Source organism: Pinus tabuliformis, chromosome 8 (assembly GCF_031772625.1).
Source record: "Pinus tabuliformis cultivar Carrire ecotype Pingquan chromosome 8, CPIR1, whole genome shotgun sequence".
NCBI lineage: Eukaryota > Viridiplantae > Streptophyta > Pinopsida > Pinales > Pinaceae > Pinus > Pinus tabuliformis.
This window is the reverse complement of record NC_142294.1, coordinates 724,225,911-724,245,470: the sequence shown is the minus strand read 5'-3', so window position 1 is coordinate 724,245,470 and position 19,560 is coordinate 724,225,911. Positions and strand designations below refer to the sequence as shown.

General features: G+C 40.9%; 1 protein-coding gene across 1 annotated transcript in view; it reads left to right on the top strand.

Moving 5' to 3' along the window:
• Window positions 1–19,560, top strand: part of LOC149237632 (uncharacterized) — a 200,805-nt gene that overhangs the window by 37,706 nt on the left and 143,539 nt on the right. Inside the window, exons 4-5 of the mRNA XM_089366849.1 lie at window positions 15,485–15,573; window positions 15,698–15,762. Of these exons, the coding sequence (XP_089222975.1) occupies window positions 15,485–15,573; window positions 15,698–15,762 (154 nt within the window). The remainder of the gene's footprint in view (window positions 1–15,484; window positions 15,574–15,697; window positions 15,763–19,560) is intronic.

Sequence of the window (19,560 nt, the reverse complement as noted above, 5' to 3'; positions counted from 1 at the left end):
GATAACTAGGAGAAAATTCTCCTATGGGGTCACCCACTTTTGGTGGGTAACAAAACTTACTCTTGGTTTTATAGTGGCAACTACTAGGTTTGATCTTGGGCCTCACCCATATTACTCCAACAAGTTATTGATTCACCATAAAAAAAAAAATGCATAAATTAGCAGGTGAAACCCTTTCATAAGGCACCCAAAAGTACTATAGCACTTGTAGATTTTAGACATAGGGGTGGGGAGGCTTAAAGATAAAGGATGGTCAATTTGGACCACCTTTAATCCTTGGACCTACACTAAAATCAAATTTTTAGAAAACTAAAAATTCAATTTTAGAGGCCTAGGGGTCAAAATCTCTTGGGTAGACAACCCATAAATTTTCAACTTATAATAAATACTTATTTTATGCTACAATTTCAATAATAAAATAATTAAAACAAATATGAACAAATACAAGACAAAATAAAGGTATTGACTTGATGTTGAGTACCTTTTGGTGAAAATCTACAATCTAGAACAAGTTGCTGCTATAAATTTCAAAGGAAATTTGTTCTAGAATTATTGTAGAAAGATAGTTGAGAAGGTGAGGCTTTACTTTTGCTTTTTTTTACAGCTTTGTTAGATTGTGATCACAACTCTTTTTTTGTCAGCTTCCCCTTGAGGACTAGGAGTGAATAATGAGTTGGGGGTGAAACTATCCTACTCAAACCAATCTAGAATAACTTACAAAAAATATGATCACACTAGGAGGATCTACTTCTTCGATATGACCCAATTGCTACAACAACAATGCCACCAATATCCCAAAAATATGGTTGAATATTCCCCCTAGAGGGCTTGTCCAACACTTAGATTTGTCTTTTTTATGGTAGCTAAGAGTGAGATGATAATTTCCCTTTCCACATGACCCTTTGTCCCTCAATGGATCACTGCAACAACTTGGTGATAATCAAACTATATCTGCAAGTTAGTCTATTAAGCATAAATTATGGGATAAAGCTATGAAAATAAAGCATAGAAAAATCAATCCAATACGCAAGAGAGACTATTTTGCAAAATGGTTTCTTATTGCATAGAATAAAATGATTTGATAGTCAACAACAATTACTAGATGATAAGCTAGCCTTTTATAAAACTTTTCATAATGGCTAGTTTGACTCTTCCTCTAGATTTTTTTTTTAGTCATCCATGTGTTGGAGACTTGGTAATTATTTAATAAAATATTACATTAATTCATGAATTTTCCCACTAAGGGTTGAATTCACTCTCACAATCCAAGAAATTTCAATGTTCCACTAACAAAGGATACATGAGTCAACAAGATTAAAAATAGTGGCATATAGTGCTCTAATGTTCTAATATATGACCTCCAGGATGTCTCATCTTTTGGCTTGACCTTTTAATGCATAGTACCTTGAATTTGACCACCTTTTTGAATTTTCCAGATACACAATGCCTAGTTGAATTTGCGAATTCTACCACCTGGGTTTGTTGTAACTCAGCTTGATTTCATTTAGGTCTTGCTTTGTTTGACCAAATTATGCCTTGCATTTCCACATCATCATTTTATGTCAAGTCATCATATGCTATGCTAGATCTCTAATGCCCTTGTGAATTTGGGAAAATTGAGCCATCGGTTTTGTTCTTCTCATTTTGTAGACTAACTTTGACATATTACATGTCATATTTTGACAAAATCTGACCCTATTATGCTATTAGGAAACCCTTCTTGCCACATCATCACGGTTAAGTGGATGATCTATAATTCCCTTGAGGATTTGTAAAATCTGAAACATGGATTTTTTTTCCTTTCATTGAGTAGACCACTTTTGATGTAATGCATGTGAATATCTACCCAATGCTAGTTGTTCTACCTTTGGAAAATTGTGCATCCCTGTTGATTGCCTTTGACTAAACATATCTTGAGAATGCTCATCCAAATGGAAAAATTCGATATGGCATGTCATCCCCTCATTGAGCTTTTCAATATGGGACCTTGTTGACTTTTTTACTTTTGGGACCACTTTGCCTTGGGAAGCATGAACTGGCTTGGGAAATGTGAAAATTGTTGATTTTGGGTAGCATCGGATGTGCTCTAGCCTTGAAAATTGTTGAAGAGGCTAAGGCACATGATATCTCCAAGACCCAGAAATCGTTTGGAGAAATTCGACCCGGATGAAGAGTTATTAAAATAATTAATATTTTTAATGGGTTACTAAGTTTAAACTTAGGAAAATAAAAATATTAATGTGTATTAATAAAATATGGGTGAGAAAGTTCTAAGTGACGAGGATCAAGCCAATGCTAATTTTAGTCGTTGATTAGGGACTTAATTTCAGCCGTTAAAGACTCAACAAGAAAAGTATAAGAGGAGGCTTGAGGGTCAGTTGGAGATACACCAAGTGATCAAAGAATTCGATTTTTTGGGGCGAGGTTTGCTGAGGAAATCGAGTTAGTGATCAGAGTTGCAGTGAGGGGCAATTCAGCAAGGGATTTTCATTTGAGGCTGAAGAATACATAGCAGAGAGGCAGCGCAGTGCCGAGAGAGACAGCGCAGGCCCTAGAAGGGTTGACGCAGAGGCCGAAAGCTGATGCAGAGGACGCAGAAGGCTGACGCAGGTGACGCAGAAGCCGTAGAGGTTGACACTGAGCCTTAGAGGTAGTGCTGGGGAGGTTCTGTGGGGTAGACTGGGAGTAGTTCAGCAGATTTTGAGCCGGGAAATGGTGACGCAGCTCCTGGAGGAGTGACGCAGTTCCAAAGCATTGCTTGGATTAGCTTTCGCTGTCTAGCATAGGGAACAAATAGAGTCGCTGTGGGGTTTGATCATCAGTTTGCTGATTTCCTGGAATATCTATCTCCAAATAGAGGTACTACTGCCAAGGATATTCTTTGTTGGGTGAGCCATTTTTGGCACCCTAGTTGTATTCACGAATCTGCTTAATAATACAAACTCTCTATATGCTACACTGGTTTTCCCGAATTGGGTTTTTTCGGGGACAGTTGTCCGAAAATAACGATGTCCCTTGTGTTATTGTCTCAGCTTATTTCAGTGCATGATCTGTATATTTGTGAAGGCTGCAATAATGTTTACTTCGATGTTTATGCAATTAAATAACTTGTTAATGTAAAGAACAAGTAGGAGATTGTAAACCAGTAATTGCAGTAGGGGTTTCTGATGTGTTAGATTCAAGAATTTTCACATGGTATCAGAGCGATTCCAGATCATAGGCGACTGAAGACACCCGTCGAGAAGTCTGAGACTTTGCAGCGGAGAAGCAGCTGTCTCGAGAGACAACGTTGTTCCAGAGCTAAAGATGCAATAGGAGTGACGCAATGAAGAGAGAGTGACGCAGAGGCTCACGCAGTGCCTACGTTAACACTCTGAGCCAGGAGTAGGGCCAGCGTAGACGCAGAGGAGGGCAAACCAGGTTCACGCAGAGCCACGCCATCTTTCTGAACTTGGAAGGATTGACGCAGTTGGCTGAGAGGAGCAGATTCAGCCCACGCAGAGATTGCGTAGACCCTGAAGGGCTTAGATTCTTCGAGTTGCCGGGGCTAAGGGAGCTGTGCAGATTTTGATCTGTGGAGCTGGTGGGACCCTATTTCAATCGGTACAGAATAGTGTCTAAGGAGACTGAACTAAGGTAGAGGGAAGCACTACCTAGACAGATTTCTAGCCAAGAAATTTAGATCCAGGTTGCAGTGGCAAAGGAGGATTGGAGAGGAGTGATTCGATGGTTGGTTGGAGGATTTCCGAGAGGGAAATTAGGACTCAGAGGGAGTCTAGAGAACAGGAGCAAAGATGGCAATGAATGGGTTGAGGGATTATGACAGATTGGACGGAGCATCCAATTTTGTCATCTGGAAGGCCAGGATCCTGACAATCCTAGACAAACATCACATCAAGGACTATGCCGTGAAGGTTGTTGCTGAACCGGTCGACGCTGATCCATTGAAATACAAGGAGGCCCAGGCTAATGCCAAGTGCATGATCCTAGACGGGGTCAAACATCATCTAGTACCACACATTGCTGAGAAAAACACAGCAAGGGAGTTGTGGGAGACCCTGGCCACCTTGTATTAGGGCTCTTTCGTGCAATGGAAGATGCTATTAGAAAATTAGTTGAGACAATATCATATGCAGAAAGGAGAGGAGATAGATCCCTTCCTTCTCAGGTTGCAAGGGATTCACGACCAACTTACTTCCATGGGGTCTACACCGAATCTAGAGTTTATGGTCAGGACTGCCCTTAATGCAATCTCTGAGGAGTGGGAGACGTTTGTCCAAAGCATTTTGGGCAGAGAAACTCTCCCCAATTGGGAGGAGATGTGGGTAGCTCTTCGACTTGAAGAGCTCAACAGATTGACCATGGCAGGGAGTAGCGGTAAGGGAGTTCGTGTTGATTTGGGGTAGCATCGGATGTGATCTAGCCATGAGAATTGGTGGAGAGGCTAAAGCACATGAGATCTTCAAGACCCAGAAATGGTTTGGGTAGATTCTAACCTATTTGAGAGCTATTAAAATAATTAATATTTTTAATGGAGTTCCTAGGTCTAAACTTAGGAAAAATAAAATATTAATGGGTATTAATATAAAACTAGGTTAGAAGGTTTCAAAAGTCATGGATCAAGCCAAATCTAATCTTAGCCGTTTATTAGAGATTTAATCTTGGCCGTTGATGGACCAACGAGCAAAAGTATAAGAAGAGGCTTGAGGGTCAGTTGGAGAACACACAAGGGTGATCAGTCATTCTATTCTCTAGAGCGGGGTTTGCTAAGAGAGATAGAATCAGTGATCAACAACGAGGGGCAGTGAATACATAACAAAGAGGCAGAGTTGGTACTAGAGAGATAGCGTAGATTGGGAGAGGTTGACGTAGAGGCAGCTCGGTGCTACGCAGAGGCAACTAGGAGTTGCGTAGAGCCAGGAGAGGCCAGCGTGTGTGACGCAGAGGGTCTAAGGGCTGACGTAGAAGCTCCAGAAGTTGACGCAGAGGCTAGTAGAGCTGACGCAGGGCCAAGAGGCAACACTATGAGGATTTCGTGGGACAAATTGGGAGATGGTTGTTGATTTGAGGTAGCATCGAATGTGCTCTAGCCACGAAATTTGGTGGAGAGGTTGGGGCACATGAGATCTCCAATACCCAGAATGGGTCTGGACAGATTCTAAACAGTTTGAGAAATATTAAATAATTAATATTTTTAATGGAGTCCCTAAGTCTAAACTTAGGGAAATTAAAATATTAATATGGATTAATATAAAACTGTGTTAGAATGTTCCAAAAGACATAGATCAAGCCAGATCTAATCTTAGCCGTTGATTACAGACTTAATCTCGGCCATTGATATGTCAACGAGAAAAGTATAAGAGGAGGCTTGAGGGTCACTTAGAGAGTACACCAGATGATCAGTCATTCTATTCTCTAGAGCGGGGTTTGCTAAGAGAGATAGAATCAATGATCGGAGTTGCAGTTGAGGGGCAGTGAGTACAGAGAGACAGAGAGGCAGAGATAGTGCCGGGAGATCAACGCAGGAGCTAGAGAGAGTGACACAATAGCAGCCAGGGCTCACGCAGGGCCACATAGAGGCAGCCAGGAGCTGCACAGTGCTTCAGAGAGGCCAGCGTAGCTGATGTAGAGGCCTAGAAGGCTGACGTAGGCCAGCTCTGGGCAGAGAGAGGCTGACGCAGTCTAGAGAGGCTGACGTTGGGGTTTCTGGGGTAGATTGGTGCTGAGGAGCTACCAGAGGGTTTATCCGAGGTTTTAGCTGGGACATCTGTCTCAAACTGAGAGGTACTACTGCCAAGGGCATTCTCTGTTGGGTAAGTCGGATTTGGCACCCAGATTGTACTCTGAAATTGCTTAATAAGAAAACCCTCAGATAGCTGCACCGGTTTTCCCACATTGGGTTTTTCTGGGGACATTGGTCCAAAAATAACGGTGTCATTTTGTGTGCTTGTTTCTGTTTCCTTCAGTCGATGATCTGTAATATGTTAAGTATGCACTAGTGTTTATTTTCAGTATTTACATTGTAAATAACTTGTTAAGTAACGAAACAAGTAGGTAGGAATAAATCAGTAAAGTGCATGGAGGGTTTCTAACTGGTAGACTTAGAAACTTCAACATGGTATCACAGCATGGTTGCAGATCACAAGAGAACTAAGAACATTAGCCGAGCGGAGCAATAGTAGCAGAAAACAGCTGTCCCGAGTGACAAAAGCTGTTCCTAGCAGAGCAACAACAAAAGAAGAAGTGACACAGTGCCTGCGACATCAAGGGTGAGCTAGGAAGAGGCAGCGCAGAGGCCAAGGGAGGCAAGGGGAGGCTCACGCCGAGGGCCAGAGGACTGTGACGCAGTTGGCTGAGGAGGCCGAGTTGCTGGTACCGGGATTGCGCAGAGCCTAGGAGCTCTCACCTTCAGGTTGCTGGGGTTTAGGAGGCTGTGGGAAAGTTGCAAAGTGGAGCTGGTGGGGTACTGTAGTCAGAACAATACTTGATAGGGCAGGGCCAAGGAGGAGGGAGTTGCTACCAAGGGTTTCTAGCCGAGAAATCCGGATCAGTGGTGCGGTTGCACAGACAATCAGAGTAGGGGGCATCTCGACATCGACAGAAGGATTTCCAGGAGGGAAATCGAGACTCAGAGGGAGTCACATCGAGAACTTCCAAGAGGGAAGTAGAAGAGCAGCATGGCACTACACGGAGTAAGAGACCAGGACAGACTAGACAGAGCCTCAAACTTCGCAGTCTGGAAGGCCAAAATCTTATCCATACTTGACAGAAATCGTGTCAAGCACTTCGCCTTGAGGACGATAGCTATCCCAGTTGACCCAACTGATAACGACAAGTACGAGGAGGCAATGGCGAGGGCCAAGAGCATCATCCTTGACGGGGTCAAGGACCATGTAGTACCACACATAGCCGAGAAGGAAACGACATATGAGATGTGGGAGGCCCTAAAGAAATTGTACCAACATACTTTTGTGCAGAGAAGAATGTTACTAGAAAATCATATGAGGTCATATCAGATGAAGAAGGGAGAACCGATTGACACCTTCCTCAGTGGACTGAATGAGATCCGAGATCAGTTGACTTCCATAGGGGCCACACTGGATCAGGAATTGATGGTGAGAACAACCCTGAATGCAGTCTCAAAAGACTGGGAGGTATTTGTCCAGAGTATGTTGGGTAGAGGGACCCTTCCACCTTGGGAGGAGATGTGGGCGGCTCTTCGCCAAGAAGTGATCAAACGTCAGACAAAGGTGGGAAGTAGTAGAAAGGGGATCACAGTCAAAAAGGAGGAGGAGGAAGATGTTGCCCAGGCATCTAAGGGAAAGCAAGAAAAACGGAAGAAGAAGGATCTCTCCAAGATCAAGTGCTTCCACTGTGGGGCGCTGGGTCATTATGTGACCCAGTGTCCAAGGAAGAAGAGTAGGGGAGAGTCTTCCGAGACTAAGGCAGCGCCAGCAAGGCTAGAGAAGGAAGTGGAGACAGACGATGACTGTGCCATCAGGGCACACATGCCACTTGAGCGGAAGTGGGGAGACATCGAGATGTAGTGAGACAGACTACAGGCGATGAGTGGTAGGATCCTCGAGGTACCCATTCTCTTGGATTATACCTTGCTATGGGAGCCCCGAATAGGAGTAGCAGTACTGGTGGATGTCAGTAGAGACGGATGCAGATGGAGCAGTAGAGAGAGCTATAGTGCAGGATTCTGAGGACAACGCGCTTCTAGCAGGCTGCAGCAATGCGAGAGGCATGGGAGTGTTGCACCAGTGCAGGATGGCACAGAGAGGTGTGCAACGGTGCGAGATGCAGGGAGTTGTTGCAGCAGCGCAAAGGTCAGAGAGGGAGCACTTGTCAGCGACAGAGGGAGCTTCAGCATCAATGGGTGTCTCTAACCCAACAGAGAGGTCAAGTTGGGAGATCAGTTACTTCTCATAACTGAGTTGTAGTGTAGCAGTGGGCAACATGATGCAACATGATGAGAGGAGTTGCAGTGCAGATGCAGTGTTGGGAGAAAGGACCAGCAACAACGCAGATGTAGAGGGAATTGCAGTACGGATGCAGCAGTGGCAGTGGCAGGGCCATGGGTAGTAGTACAGGATGCGACAATGCAGAAGATGTTGGGTAGCAGGCCTAGCATCAACACAGGGACCAATGTCAGATGATCAGGGTGATACTCAGTGAGGAGTATTGTTAGAGCACAATCCTCGCTAAGAGGGAGTGTTGATTTGGGGTAGCATCAGATGTGCTCTAGCCACGAAATTTGGTGGAGAGGTTGGGGCACATGAGATCTCCAATACCCAGAAAGGGTTTGGGCAAATTCTAAACAGTTTGAGAAATATTAAAATAATTAATATTTTTATCGGAGTCCCTAAGTCTAAACTTAGGGAAATTAAAATATTAATATGGATTAATATAAAACTGTGTTAGAATGGTCCAAAAGACATGGATCAAACCAGATCTAATCTTAGCCATTGATTAGGGACTTAATCTCGGCCGTTGATATGTCAACGAGAAAAGTATAAGAGGAGGCTTGAGGGTCACTTGGAGAGTACACCAGATGATCAGTCATTCTATTCTCTAGAGCGGGGTTTGCTAAGAGAGATAGAATTAGTGATCGGAGTTGCAGCTGAGGGGCAATGAGTATAGAGAGACAAAGAGGCAGAAATAGTGCTGGGAGATTAGCGCAGGAGCCAGAGAGAGTGACACAGTAGCAGCCAGGGCCACGCTGAGGTAGCTAGGAGCTGCATAGTGCTTCAGAGAGGCCAGCTTAGCTGATGCAAAGGGCCAGAAGGCTGATGCAGGGCCTCCTGAGGCTAACGCAGGCCTATTCAGGGTGACGCAGGGCTAGCGCTGGGCAGAGAGACACTGATGGAGTCTAAAGAGGCTGACGTTGGGGTTTCTGGGGCAGATTGGAGCTGAGGAGCTGTCAGAGGGTTTATCTGGGGTTTCAGCCGGGACATCTATCTCAGACTGAGAGGTACTACTGCCAAGGGCATTCTCTGTTGGGTAAGCCAAATTTGGCACTCAGATTGTACTCTGAAATTGCTTAATAAGAAAACCCTCAGATAGCTGCACCGATTTTCCCGCATTGGGTTTTTCCGGGGACATTAGTCCAAAAATAACGGTGTCATTTTGTATGCTTGTTTCTGTTTCCTTCAGTTGATGATCTGTAATATGTTGAGCATGCACTAGTGTTTATTTTCAGTATTTACATTGTAAATAACTTGTTAAGTAACAAAACAAGTAGGTAAGAATAAATCAGTAAAGTGCATGGAGGGTTTCTAACTGGTAGACTTAGAAACTTCAACACTGGTGAGCCAGGTAGGGTGATGCAGTCCCTATCAGAGTGACGCAGAGCAGTGGGAGCTGCAATTGTTGCTGTGGGATCGTTCATCTGGTGATTAATCAGCTGAGATATGTCTCCGAGGAGAGGTACTATTGCCGAGGGCATTATCTGTTTGCTGAGCCATTTCTAGCACCCTAGTTGTATTCTGAAAACTGCATAATAATAAAACTCTCTGAATAGCTGCACCGATTTTTCTGCATTGGGTTTTTCCGGGGACATTGGTCCAAAAATAATGGTGTCACTTGTGTGCTTGTTTTCTTTCAGTTGATGATCTATAGATGTTGATACTGTACTTGTGTTTATTGTCAGTATTTACATGGTAAATAACTTTTTAAGTAATTAAACAAGTAGGAAGAAATAAACCAGTTAGTACAAGAAGAATTTCTAATGGGTTAAACATAGAAATTCCAACAGTTCGAATCAAGAAGGAGGAGGAGGATGCAACTCTCACATTAGCAGAACAACATGGGCTACATAAGAGGAAGAAGAAAGACATCTCCAAGGTCAAGTGCTTCAACTGTGGGGAGCTGGGACATTATGCCTCTCAGTGCCCCACGAAGAAAGGCAAGTGAGAAGCTTCCGACTCAAAGGTTGCTCTAGCAAAGGCGGAGAAGGATGTCGAGACTGATGACAATTGTGCCATGAGTTCTCATGCACCTCTAAAGAAGAGGTGGGGAGACTTGGAGCTGTAGTTGAGAGGACTAGAGAAGACGGGCATGATCCTTGAGGTGCCCAAACTCTTGGATCACATACGGCTATGGGAGCCCTTAAAGACAGTAGCATGATGACTGGTGTCGGGTGGAGCAAGGTGTGATGGAGCAGCAAGAGAATGCTAGATTGCAAAAGTCTATAGTAGCGCAGTGGAGGTTCCAGTAGTGCGAGAGGCACAAAAGAGGTTGCAGCAGCGCAGTGGCAGCAGAGGGAGCATATGATAGTAGCAGAGGTAGCTTCAACATCACGAGGCTTCCAGATTGACCAGGATGTTAGTGTCTGGGTGAAGTCAGTTACTTACTTCTCGATAACTGAGTTGCAATGCAGCAGTTAGCAGTGCCAGTGGTATGGGAAGCATGAGGAAGCATTTTGAGGGAGCTGCAATACAGATGTAGTAGTGGGAGTGTTGATTTTGGGTAGCATTAGATGTGCTCTAGCCTTGAAAATTGTTGGAGAGGCTAAGGCACATGAGATCTCCAAGACCCAAAAATTGTTTGGAGATATTCCACCTGGATGAGGAGTTATTAAAATAATTAATATTTTTAATGGGTTCCTAAGTTTGAACTTAGGAAAATAAAAATATTAATGTGTATTAATAAAATATGGGTGAGAAAGTTCTAAGTGACGAGGATCAAGCCAGTTCTAATCTTATTTGTTGATTAGGGACTTAATCTCGGCCGTTGAAGACTTTGTTGACCCTGCGCCTACACCTACCTACAATTCACTGAGAAAATCCTTCAACCCCACAAGGTGTGGTTGGTGGCAGGGAACTCAGAGAAGGGGCTGTCAAACTAATTCCGACTCTCTCCGTTTGAGCTATCTCCTAGGTTAGCTAAGGGGGGTGGTCCCTAATGAAAAGTTAATTTAAAAAGGATGTGAGTTTCTAGGAGAATTGTTAGAGTTAAATAGATTTTCTCTTTAAGATTTATAAACAAAAATTGAAATGAGCAATAAACATCATAAGATAAACATGAAATACATAAACAACTAGTGCCTTCCAAGTATTTGCTCTTTAAGAAATAAAATTGTATTTTTCTTAAAATGAAGTGAAATGCTTTCAAATGGAAAGCCAAAATAACTCTGAAAAGTGAAACACTAAATTGTTAGCACAAGATATTATAAATTCTTTCAAGATGAATAAGTCTACAAATCAAAGCATGGAAACAATCTTGCTCAAAAGGATACGAAAATAACTCAAATGTTAGACCAAGATGACAACAAAGTATGTTACAAAAATAATCTACAAGAGGCTAGGCCAAAGAGTATGAGCAAGATCTCCTTTTTGACTAGCCATGGCTTAGCTCTTTGAAATAGCCAGATATTGATAAATGAAGTACAATACATAAAAAATAATTTTTTCCAAGTTTGATATTTTGATGCAAGAAATAAAAGCTTTAAAAAACTTGAAAAATTTGCTGCAAGACACAAATAAGATATAGATGAAACTTTGGATTCCAAACATGCGGGTTCTCCTTGAATATTTTTCAAGAATGGGTTGATTCCTCCGAGAATTTCCCCTCACGCTTGAAAAGCTTGACCAAATAATGATTCATCTACAAAACTTCACCACAAATCATTAAATCATCATGAAATTAAATAAGTGCAGTGGAAAGAATTTCTAGAGATACATGTATTATCCACTAGAAGATTTCTTTTCCTAAAACAAATAATTAATTCTTATTCTAATATGAGATAGCTGCATACTAACATAACTTGAAACAAGAATGAAAGAAATAATGACATGAGGAAATAAATAGAAGCATAACAAGTCAAGAATTTACTACACATGCAAGGAGAAGAACACCATCACGCTTTACTCCAAAGACTGCTGTATTATTTTGCAAGTAGCGAATACAATCCCGCAGAGTCTCCTCAAGCACAATAGCTCGTATTACATGATACCATAGGAGAGCCCATGGCTCTATTATATAGAGAGTTGGGAGCAAATCCCAATGAAGAATGACAATGACAAATGGCATTGAAGCCAATCCCAATGTAGAACTGATTAAACATGTGCATGAAGTGACAATCCCAAAGAGAAATTCAAATTTGTTGAATGGAGCTCCAATGCCAAGTGTAAAAATCGAATTCTGGCAAGTGGACATCATTTTCTTCTTCCCTTATGTGCCAAATTCGAATTTTATGATAGAATGACAAGTGTATATGGGTGGTAACCCATGTAGGGACAAAATCCTACAAAAATTTCCACCAAATATTCTCCCAAATCCTCCCAAATGTGCATTAATTTCACAAATTCGAATTTCCAAGTAAGCAACTTACCCCTTTAATGTCAAAAATTCGATTTTATTTGAGAACATGTCGTTTCCTTGATTTTAGGAGTCCACATCACCTTGGGACTTCACTTTAACTCCCCCATAATTTTCCACCTCATTTCCACAACATTTAGCATGTGTAGATATTTCTTTTTCTCCATTTATTTAATTTATGGCTTAATTAATTGCCAAATTTCTCATTAAACTTAGGAAAAGTGGGTTTTGAGGGTTCAAAGCACATTTTTAACCCATCAAAGTGTGTCATAGTTGAAAGTTAAGGGTGAGAGGTGCAAATTTCATTACTCATACCCCATACAACTTCTCTAGACATCACTTATTACATTACAAGTATAATTTTATTAGCATTTTCTGCAGTGCGGAAAATCTAAAAAATTAAAAAAATAACTATCTAGACTTAACCAAATTCCACAATTTTTTTTGTGTGATCTAGTATGGTAATATACATCGACTCTAGACATTAAGATGTGTTAGGGGCTCAACCTTCAAACTCACCCCGACTTTGGGGTAAAATGTGAGTGAAAAACCCAGAAAATTATCCGCCTCTGAAAAAGAAGGGATAATTAACCAGATAAAAAAACACTCCAAGGTGTACTCGTTTTCTGATTGAGTCCCAACATCCTAGGCCTGTTACAAACTAAAAAACTCATCATTACTAGTATCACTTATTACAATTCCCCACAGGGTGTGGAATCTGGGTACAAGAAAGATGATGAGAAGATAGAAGTAGAGTTAAAAAACTCTGTTGACTGATGATATCTGATGGTACAAGTGTCCTCTTGATCATCCTTGGGCATGGAGTTTTCATATAATCACCAGGTGCCACTCGAGTGGTCAACAGACTCAAAAGGAAAAGTATAAAAGGAGGCTTGAGGGTCAGTTGGAGATACACCAAGTGATCAAAGAATTCGATTTTCTGGGGCAAGGGTTGGTGAGGAAATTGAGTTAGTGATCAGAGTTGCAGTGAGGGGCAGTTCAGCAAGGGATTTTCATCCGACACTGAAGAATACATAGTAGAGAGGCAGTGCAGTGCCGGGAGAGACATCGCAGGCTCTAGAAGGATTGACGCAAAGGCCGAAGAGCTGACGCAGAACGCTGGCGCAGGTGACGCAAAAGCCGTAGAGGCTGATGCTGGGTCTCAGAGGCAGTGCTGGGGAGATTCTGTGGGGCAGTCTGAGAGCAGATCAATAGATTCTGAGCCGGGAAAGGGTGACGCAGCTCTTGGAGGAGTGACGCAATTCCAGAGTAGTGCTTGGAGCAACTTTCCCTGTCCAACATGGGGAACCGCCGGAGTCGCTGTGGGGTTTGATCATCCGTTTGCTGATTGCCGACATATCTGTCTCCAGATAGAGGTACTACTTCCAAGGATATTCTCTGTTGGGTGAGCCATTTCTGGCACTCTAGTTGTATTCATGAATTTGCTTAATAATACAAACCCTCTATATGCCGCACCGGTTTTCCCGAATTGGGTTTTTCCGGGGAAAATTGTCCAAAAATAACGGTGTCCCTTGTGTTATTGTCTCAATTTATTTCAATGCATGATCTGTATATTTGTGAAGACTGCAATAGTGTTTACTTCGATGTTTATGCAATTAAATAACTTGTTAATGTAAAGAACAAGTAGGAGATTGTAAACCAGTAATTGCAGGAGGGGTTTCTGATGTGTTAGATTAAGGAATTTTCACAAAAATTTCATTGACTGTGAGATTGCTAGTTTTGAGAAACATCTGAGAGATATGACACTAAAGCAAAGGTCACCTATAGACTTTATAGACTCAACCATGTGGAAAGATATAGGTGCACTCAACGTGGGTTGGACTGGCCCCTATAGTGGTATCACTCCTACAAAAGAAAGACTCCTCAAAAACCATGAGTCCACATATAAGCTTGCCTAAGTAACTCCAATACTATTTGGGACGAAAGGAGTCCGAAGTGAACTCAAAGTGACCAGCCATGGTCCATCCATAAAAAGACCAACTAAAAAATGACATAGGGTCTAGGATGCCTACAAGGCCTCACATGGTTGTTACATGGCTTTGACTCGTGACCTTAGGCTTACAATGGTGTTCAAGAATGTTGTAGTGAATATTTAGGAACTTCTACTGAAAGAGGGCTAACAAGTCCCATTGGACTCACCTTTTTCACTGGGATCAAGAAAATGTAGTCAAGTATGATTTGTGGGCTCTTGATGATTTGAATATCAATTTTTTTTCCCAAAATAGAAATTTCTCGAAGGTTGAAGAAACTGAAGATGAAAAGTCCTCCAATTAATGGTTATGCCATGAAACATTTAGTAATAGACTCGTGTGACTGAATCTGATTGGAACTTATCGCTTTAATAGAAAGAAATGCTACTGGGGTTAACATCGATGAATTAGTGCGGTTAGGTACAATTTTATATGATTTGAAGCTTTCACAAATGCAACCTAGAATTTTACACTATGACAACCAAAGGACCATCAAGATGGAAAATGATCCAATTTATCATCCAAAAACAAAACATGTCGAAATTCAACATTACTCTATCATGGAATAAGTGCAAAACAAAGAGATAGAATCGATTTATTGCAGGTCCCAAGATCAAGCAGTGGGCGCCTTGACAAAAGCACTCAACAAGGATAAGTTCGAAAAATTTCTGGAGATGTTAGGGGTTGTGGAAAATGAAATAAATGTTAAGAGCAGGAGTCAAATATTTTAAAGTATTTTATCTAAGAAGTACTTAGTGATATGAACTATGGTAATAATATCATAAAGTGGAAATTAATTATACATAATAAACGAAATTTATGTTAATTTATTTATGCTAATATAAATTAGGTGAGTAGAATGGGAATAATGGAACTTGTGATATATATATATATATATACACGCACACACAACACCACTCTATATAGTTTGATACCAATTAATATAATACATCTCTCATTTGTTTTGTATATTCTCCATAGCATAGTTTAACAAATGTTGGAATTCAAAGAAGCTCTTTTGGATTGTTCTTACTGTATCATTTCCTACATCCTTTAATAAATATAATATCAAAACTTTTATATTTTGGGCATTCCTCTATATATGGTAGGTCAATTATTATGGAACTTTAATTGTGACATGAATCTTATAGTTTATTTTAATGTTGCAGCATCAGAGGTCAGGCCAACACCTGTTGAATATGCACCTGGTTTTAGGACCATGTTTTCTGATAAGTACCCTTTTCTTGTGATCTCTCAGGTAAGTGCAATCTCAAAACTCAAATTTGTTGCAAGTTTGATGTTCAAAATCCTCCTTTGTGTAAATGAGTATGTACTAGTGTAGAGGAATCAATCCTAAATGGAACCAAACTAAATATCTGCAGGAGTCATTGGATACTTTGAACAAGCAATTGAAGGAACCTCTTCCAATCAACCGCTTTAGGACCAAGTATGTTGTTTTTATCATAATTCATTGGTTTTATTGTTCATCCTGTTAAGAATTGACTCATCGCTTTCCTTATCATGATTAAATCTCAAACATTATACCTTTCACCTATAAAACAATAGATTACTTAGTGCACGTTTTTGTGATACATATTTACTATTTAGATAGGGATGATTTTTTTGTTTATTTTTTGGTAAAAGTTACATTTTATATATACAAAAAATATTTATATCGGCACCAAGAAAAAAACATAAGGATATATACAATGAAATTTACATCCTATTTCTTAGCGCAACTAAAACAACCATGAAATCTAGATAAGTAGCAAAATCCAACAGTCTGGCATCCTTAATCAATAATTACCCTTTGGCCATCAACACTACATTCCTTCTCTCTCCATAATTGACAAAAAGAAGCCAAAAAATTGACCTTGTTGCCACAAAATCTAGCAGGCCTTAGAAAGGGGTGCCCTATGTTGAAAATTGGATAGCTCAGAAGGTATTTTCAAGAGGAGAAAACACACCAAAAATTGATTGGGAAAAGTACCAAAGTGGTCGGGGTTTTGACCCAAAGTTGTGGGCTTGAGACCCAAGTTAATTACTTGTTTAATCTAATTTGTTGTTGAGTGGTAAAATACAGGTTTCTTGATCACTCACACAAATGTATAAATAAGATGCAAAGGAGAGGCCTAGACACCCAAGTGGAGGATTTTCACTTGTGGAGAGAGGGAGGCTAAGGACCTAGCAGCAGATCTGCCTTAGAGGAGCTACAGTAGCAAGAAGAAAGTCAGATCTGAGTGCTCGAAGGTGAGATCAGCAAGATGAAAGTCAGATCTGAGTGCTGGAAAGTCAGACCTACAAGAAGAAAGTTAGATATGAGTGTTGGAGGGTCAGAACTGCAAGAAGAAATAAAGATTTGTGATCTGAAGAAGCAGATCTAGAAGATTGAGAAGCTATAGCGTGATTGTAGAAGGACTAGTTGCAAAGGACTGCAAACAATCCAAGGACCTTGAGTTGAAGGACTAGCTCAGGTATGCATTTGATTGATTGGGCAGATTGAAGATCTAAAGGATCAGATTTCAAACCATAGATTAGTCAAAGGATAAACTGTGTATTTTATTGTATACTATCTATACAAGTTTGTATCAGGGTTGCATGAAGGGCCATGATCCCTGGTACGGGAGCCTTAATGTTTTCTCATTGATAGATTAATGGGAAACGAGGTTTCGGCTCATATATTCTTGTGTACTATTGTTGATTTCATTGTTGTTATATTTATGCTGTGCAAAATGCTTTTAGTTGGGTACCTTCAGTGTGTTTATGATCAAGTCTAGACATAGACCAGACTTGGGGTACAAGGGAATTTGGACATGGTATCAGAGGTACTTTGAAGAGCATATGGATCAGAGTGTGCACAGGAAAGCAGAGCGAGCCAGTGGAGGTTGTGTAGGCTCAGGAGTCTAGCTTCAGAGGAAAACTCTAAAGGAGCATCAGTCACCCAATGGAAGTCTGAATCTTCAAGTTCAAGCAAGAGAGTAGAGTTTTCAGCCCATGCAAGGACAGTTACGATCCGTGCGAGAACACTCATGGTAGTGCAAGGAAAATTCATTTTTCATGCGAGGACAATCATGCACCATGCAAGATAAAGCTTGGCCTAATACAAAAGAAGATGTGGCACATGTGAGGACAGATATGGCCACGCAAGGGAAAGTCATGATTCATGCGAGGACAGTCATGGGTATGCAAGGAAAATCATGGAGCTAGAGATTTCAAGGTGTGATGGAAATATCATCCTCAATAAGAGGGTGTGTTGAAAATTGGATAGCTCATAAGGTATATTCGAGAGGAGAAAATCTACAAAATGTTGGTTGGGAAAAGTACCCAAGTGGTTGGGGTTCTGATCCAAAGTTGTGGGTTTGAGACCTAAGTTATTTAATTGTTTAACCAAATTTGTCATTGAGTGGTGAAATAGGGGTTTCTTGGTCACTCACACAAAAGTATACATAGGAGGCCAAAGGAGAGGCCTAGACACACAAGTGGAGAAGGACTTTCACTTGTGGAGAGAAGAAGGCTAAAGGAACTAGCCGCAGATCTACCTTAGAGGAGCTACAGTAGCAAGAAGAAAGTTAGATCTGAGTGCTGGAAGGTCAGATCAGTAAGAAGAAATTCAGATATGAGTGTTGGAAGGCTGGATCTGCAAGAAGAAAGTCAGATCTGAATCTTGAAAGGTCAAATCTGCAAGAAGAAAGTCAAATCTGAGCGCTGAAAGGTTAGATCTGCAAGAAGAAAGTTGGATCTGAGCTTTGTAGGGATATGCAAGAAGAAGGTCAGGTATGTGATTTGAAGAAGAAAATCTAGCAGATCGAGAAGCTATAACGTGATTGCCGAAGGACTAGTGGCAAAGGACTGCAAAAAATCCAAGGACCATGCGTTGAATGACTAGCTCAGGCATGCATTTGATTTATTGGGTGGATTGAAGATCTAAAGGATTAGATCTCTAGCCCTAGATTAGTCAAAGGATAGACTATGTATTTCACTGTATACTATGTATACTAGTTTGTATCAGAGTTCATGAAGGTTTATGATCCCTGGTATAGGAGCCCTAATGTTTTCTTATTAATGGACTAATGAGAAACAATACTTGGGCTCATATATTCTTGTGTACTATTGTTGATTTGATTGTTGTTATATTTCCGCTGCGCAAAGTGATTTTAGTTGGGTACCTTCCGTGTGTTTATGATCAAGTTTGGACATAGACTAGATCTGGGGTACAAGGGAATTTCAACACCTTACAAGGCTATTACTAGACCAAGAGACAACAACAGGGAAGTGGCCCACTGTCACCACAACCAAAACCCCCTGCTCTTTACAGATTTTATTTTTTCACCAATTGGCGGAATTCTGGTATGTGAGAAGGTCACCTAATAGATATTCTAGGGTTAGGGTACAAGGTGACTTAGAAAGGCCCTCTTCAAGAAAGACACAATTTAGGCTCAAGGTTCCAATTGGAGGCAATTCACTTTCTTGATAAAGACCTATTTGATGATGCACAAGACCTAGGGTTTGTTTGGTATGTTGAGTGTTGGGTTGGCCAAAGTCAAGACAAGGAGAAAGGGCTTCCAATAATGTTTTTTAATAAGGGAATGGCACATGAAACCCTCCAAAATCTCCCAAGTTGAAGCTAAATCCAAACTAGGTTTAAGTAACTAGGGAAAATAAATTTATGGATGAAATTGAAGTGAATGCCTATCAAAAAGAAGGATTTTGTGGCAACCACGATCCTCTTGGAATTTAGACTCTCTGACTTCGAACATTCCTCTTCCCTAGCAATTTGCACCAAGCCTTAGCTTGGTCGCTTGGCCTTAAAGGGGCCGAGTTAGGTTAAGAGAAATAGGGATAAAATTATTGGATAAGAAATGAGTTTGATCGTCAACAACGAGGGCCAGTGCCTTGATCCTTGGGAGAATAGAGTCTATGATTAAAAAGTTGTTGAGGAAGGATAGTTGATGCCCTAACACCAAATATCCTAGCAATTAGCTATTGAGATGGATCAAGAAGTTTCATGGGAGAGCTAATCAAAGTTCACCACTAGGATTATTCATTCACATGTTATTCATGAGTAATGCATATAATAATGATATCTAGATTCTATCCAATAGATTTTCAACAATTTAGGGCACAATAGCAAACCCTAGATTCAATATATTCGATACATTAGACATAAGGAAATAATTATTCAACAATAGGCTTAATTTGATAAATTCCATCCATTGATCTAAGACGATATCTCCAAAGACACGAT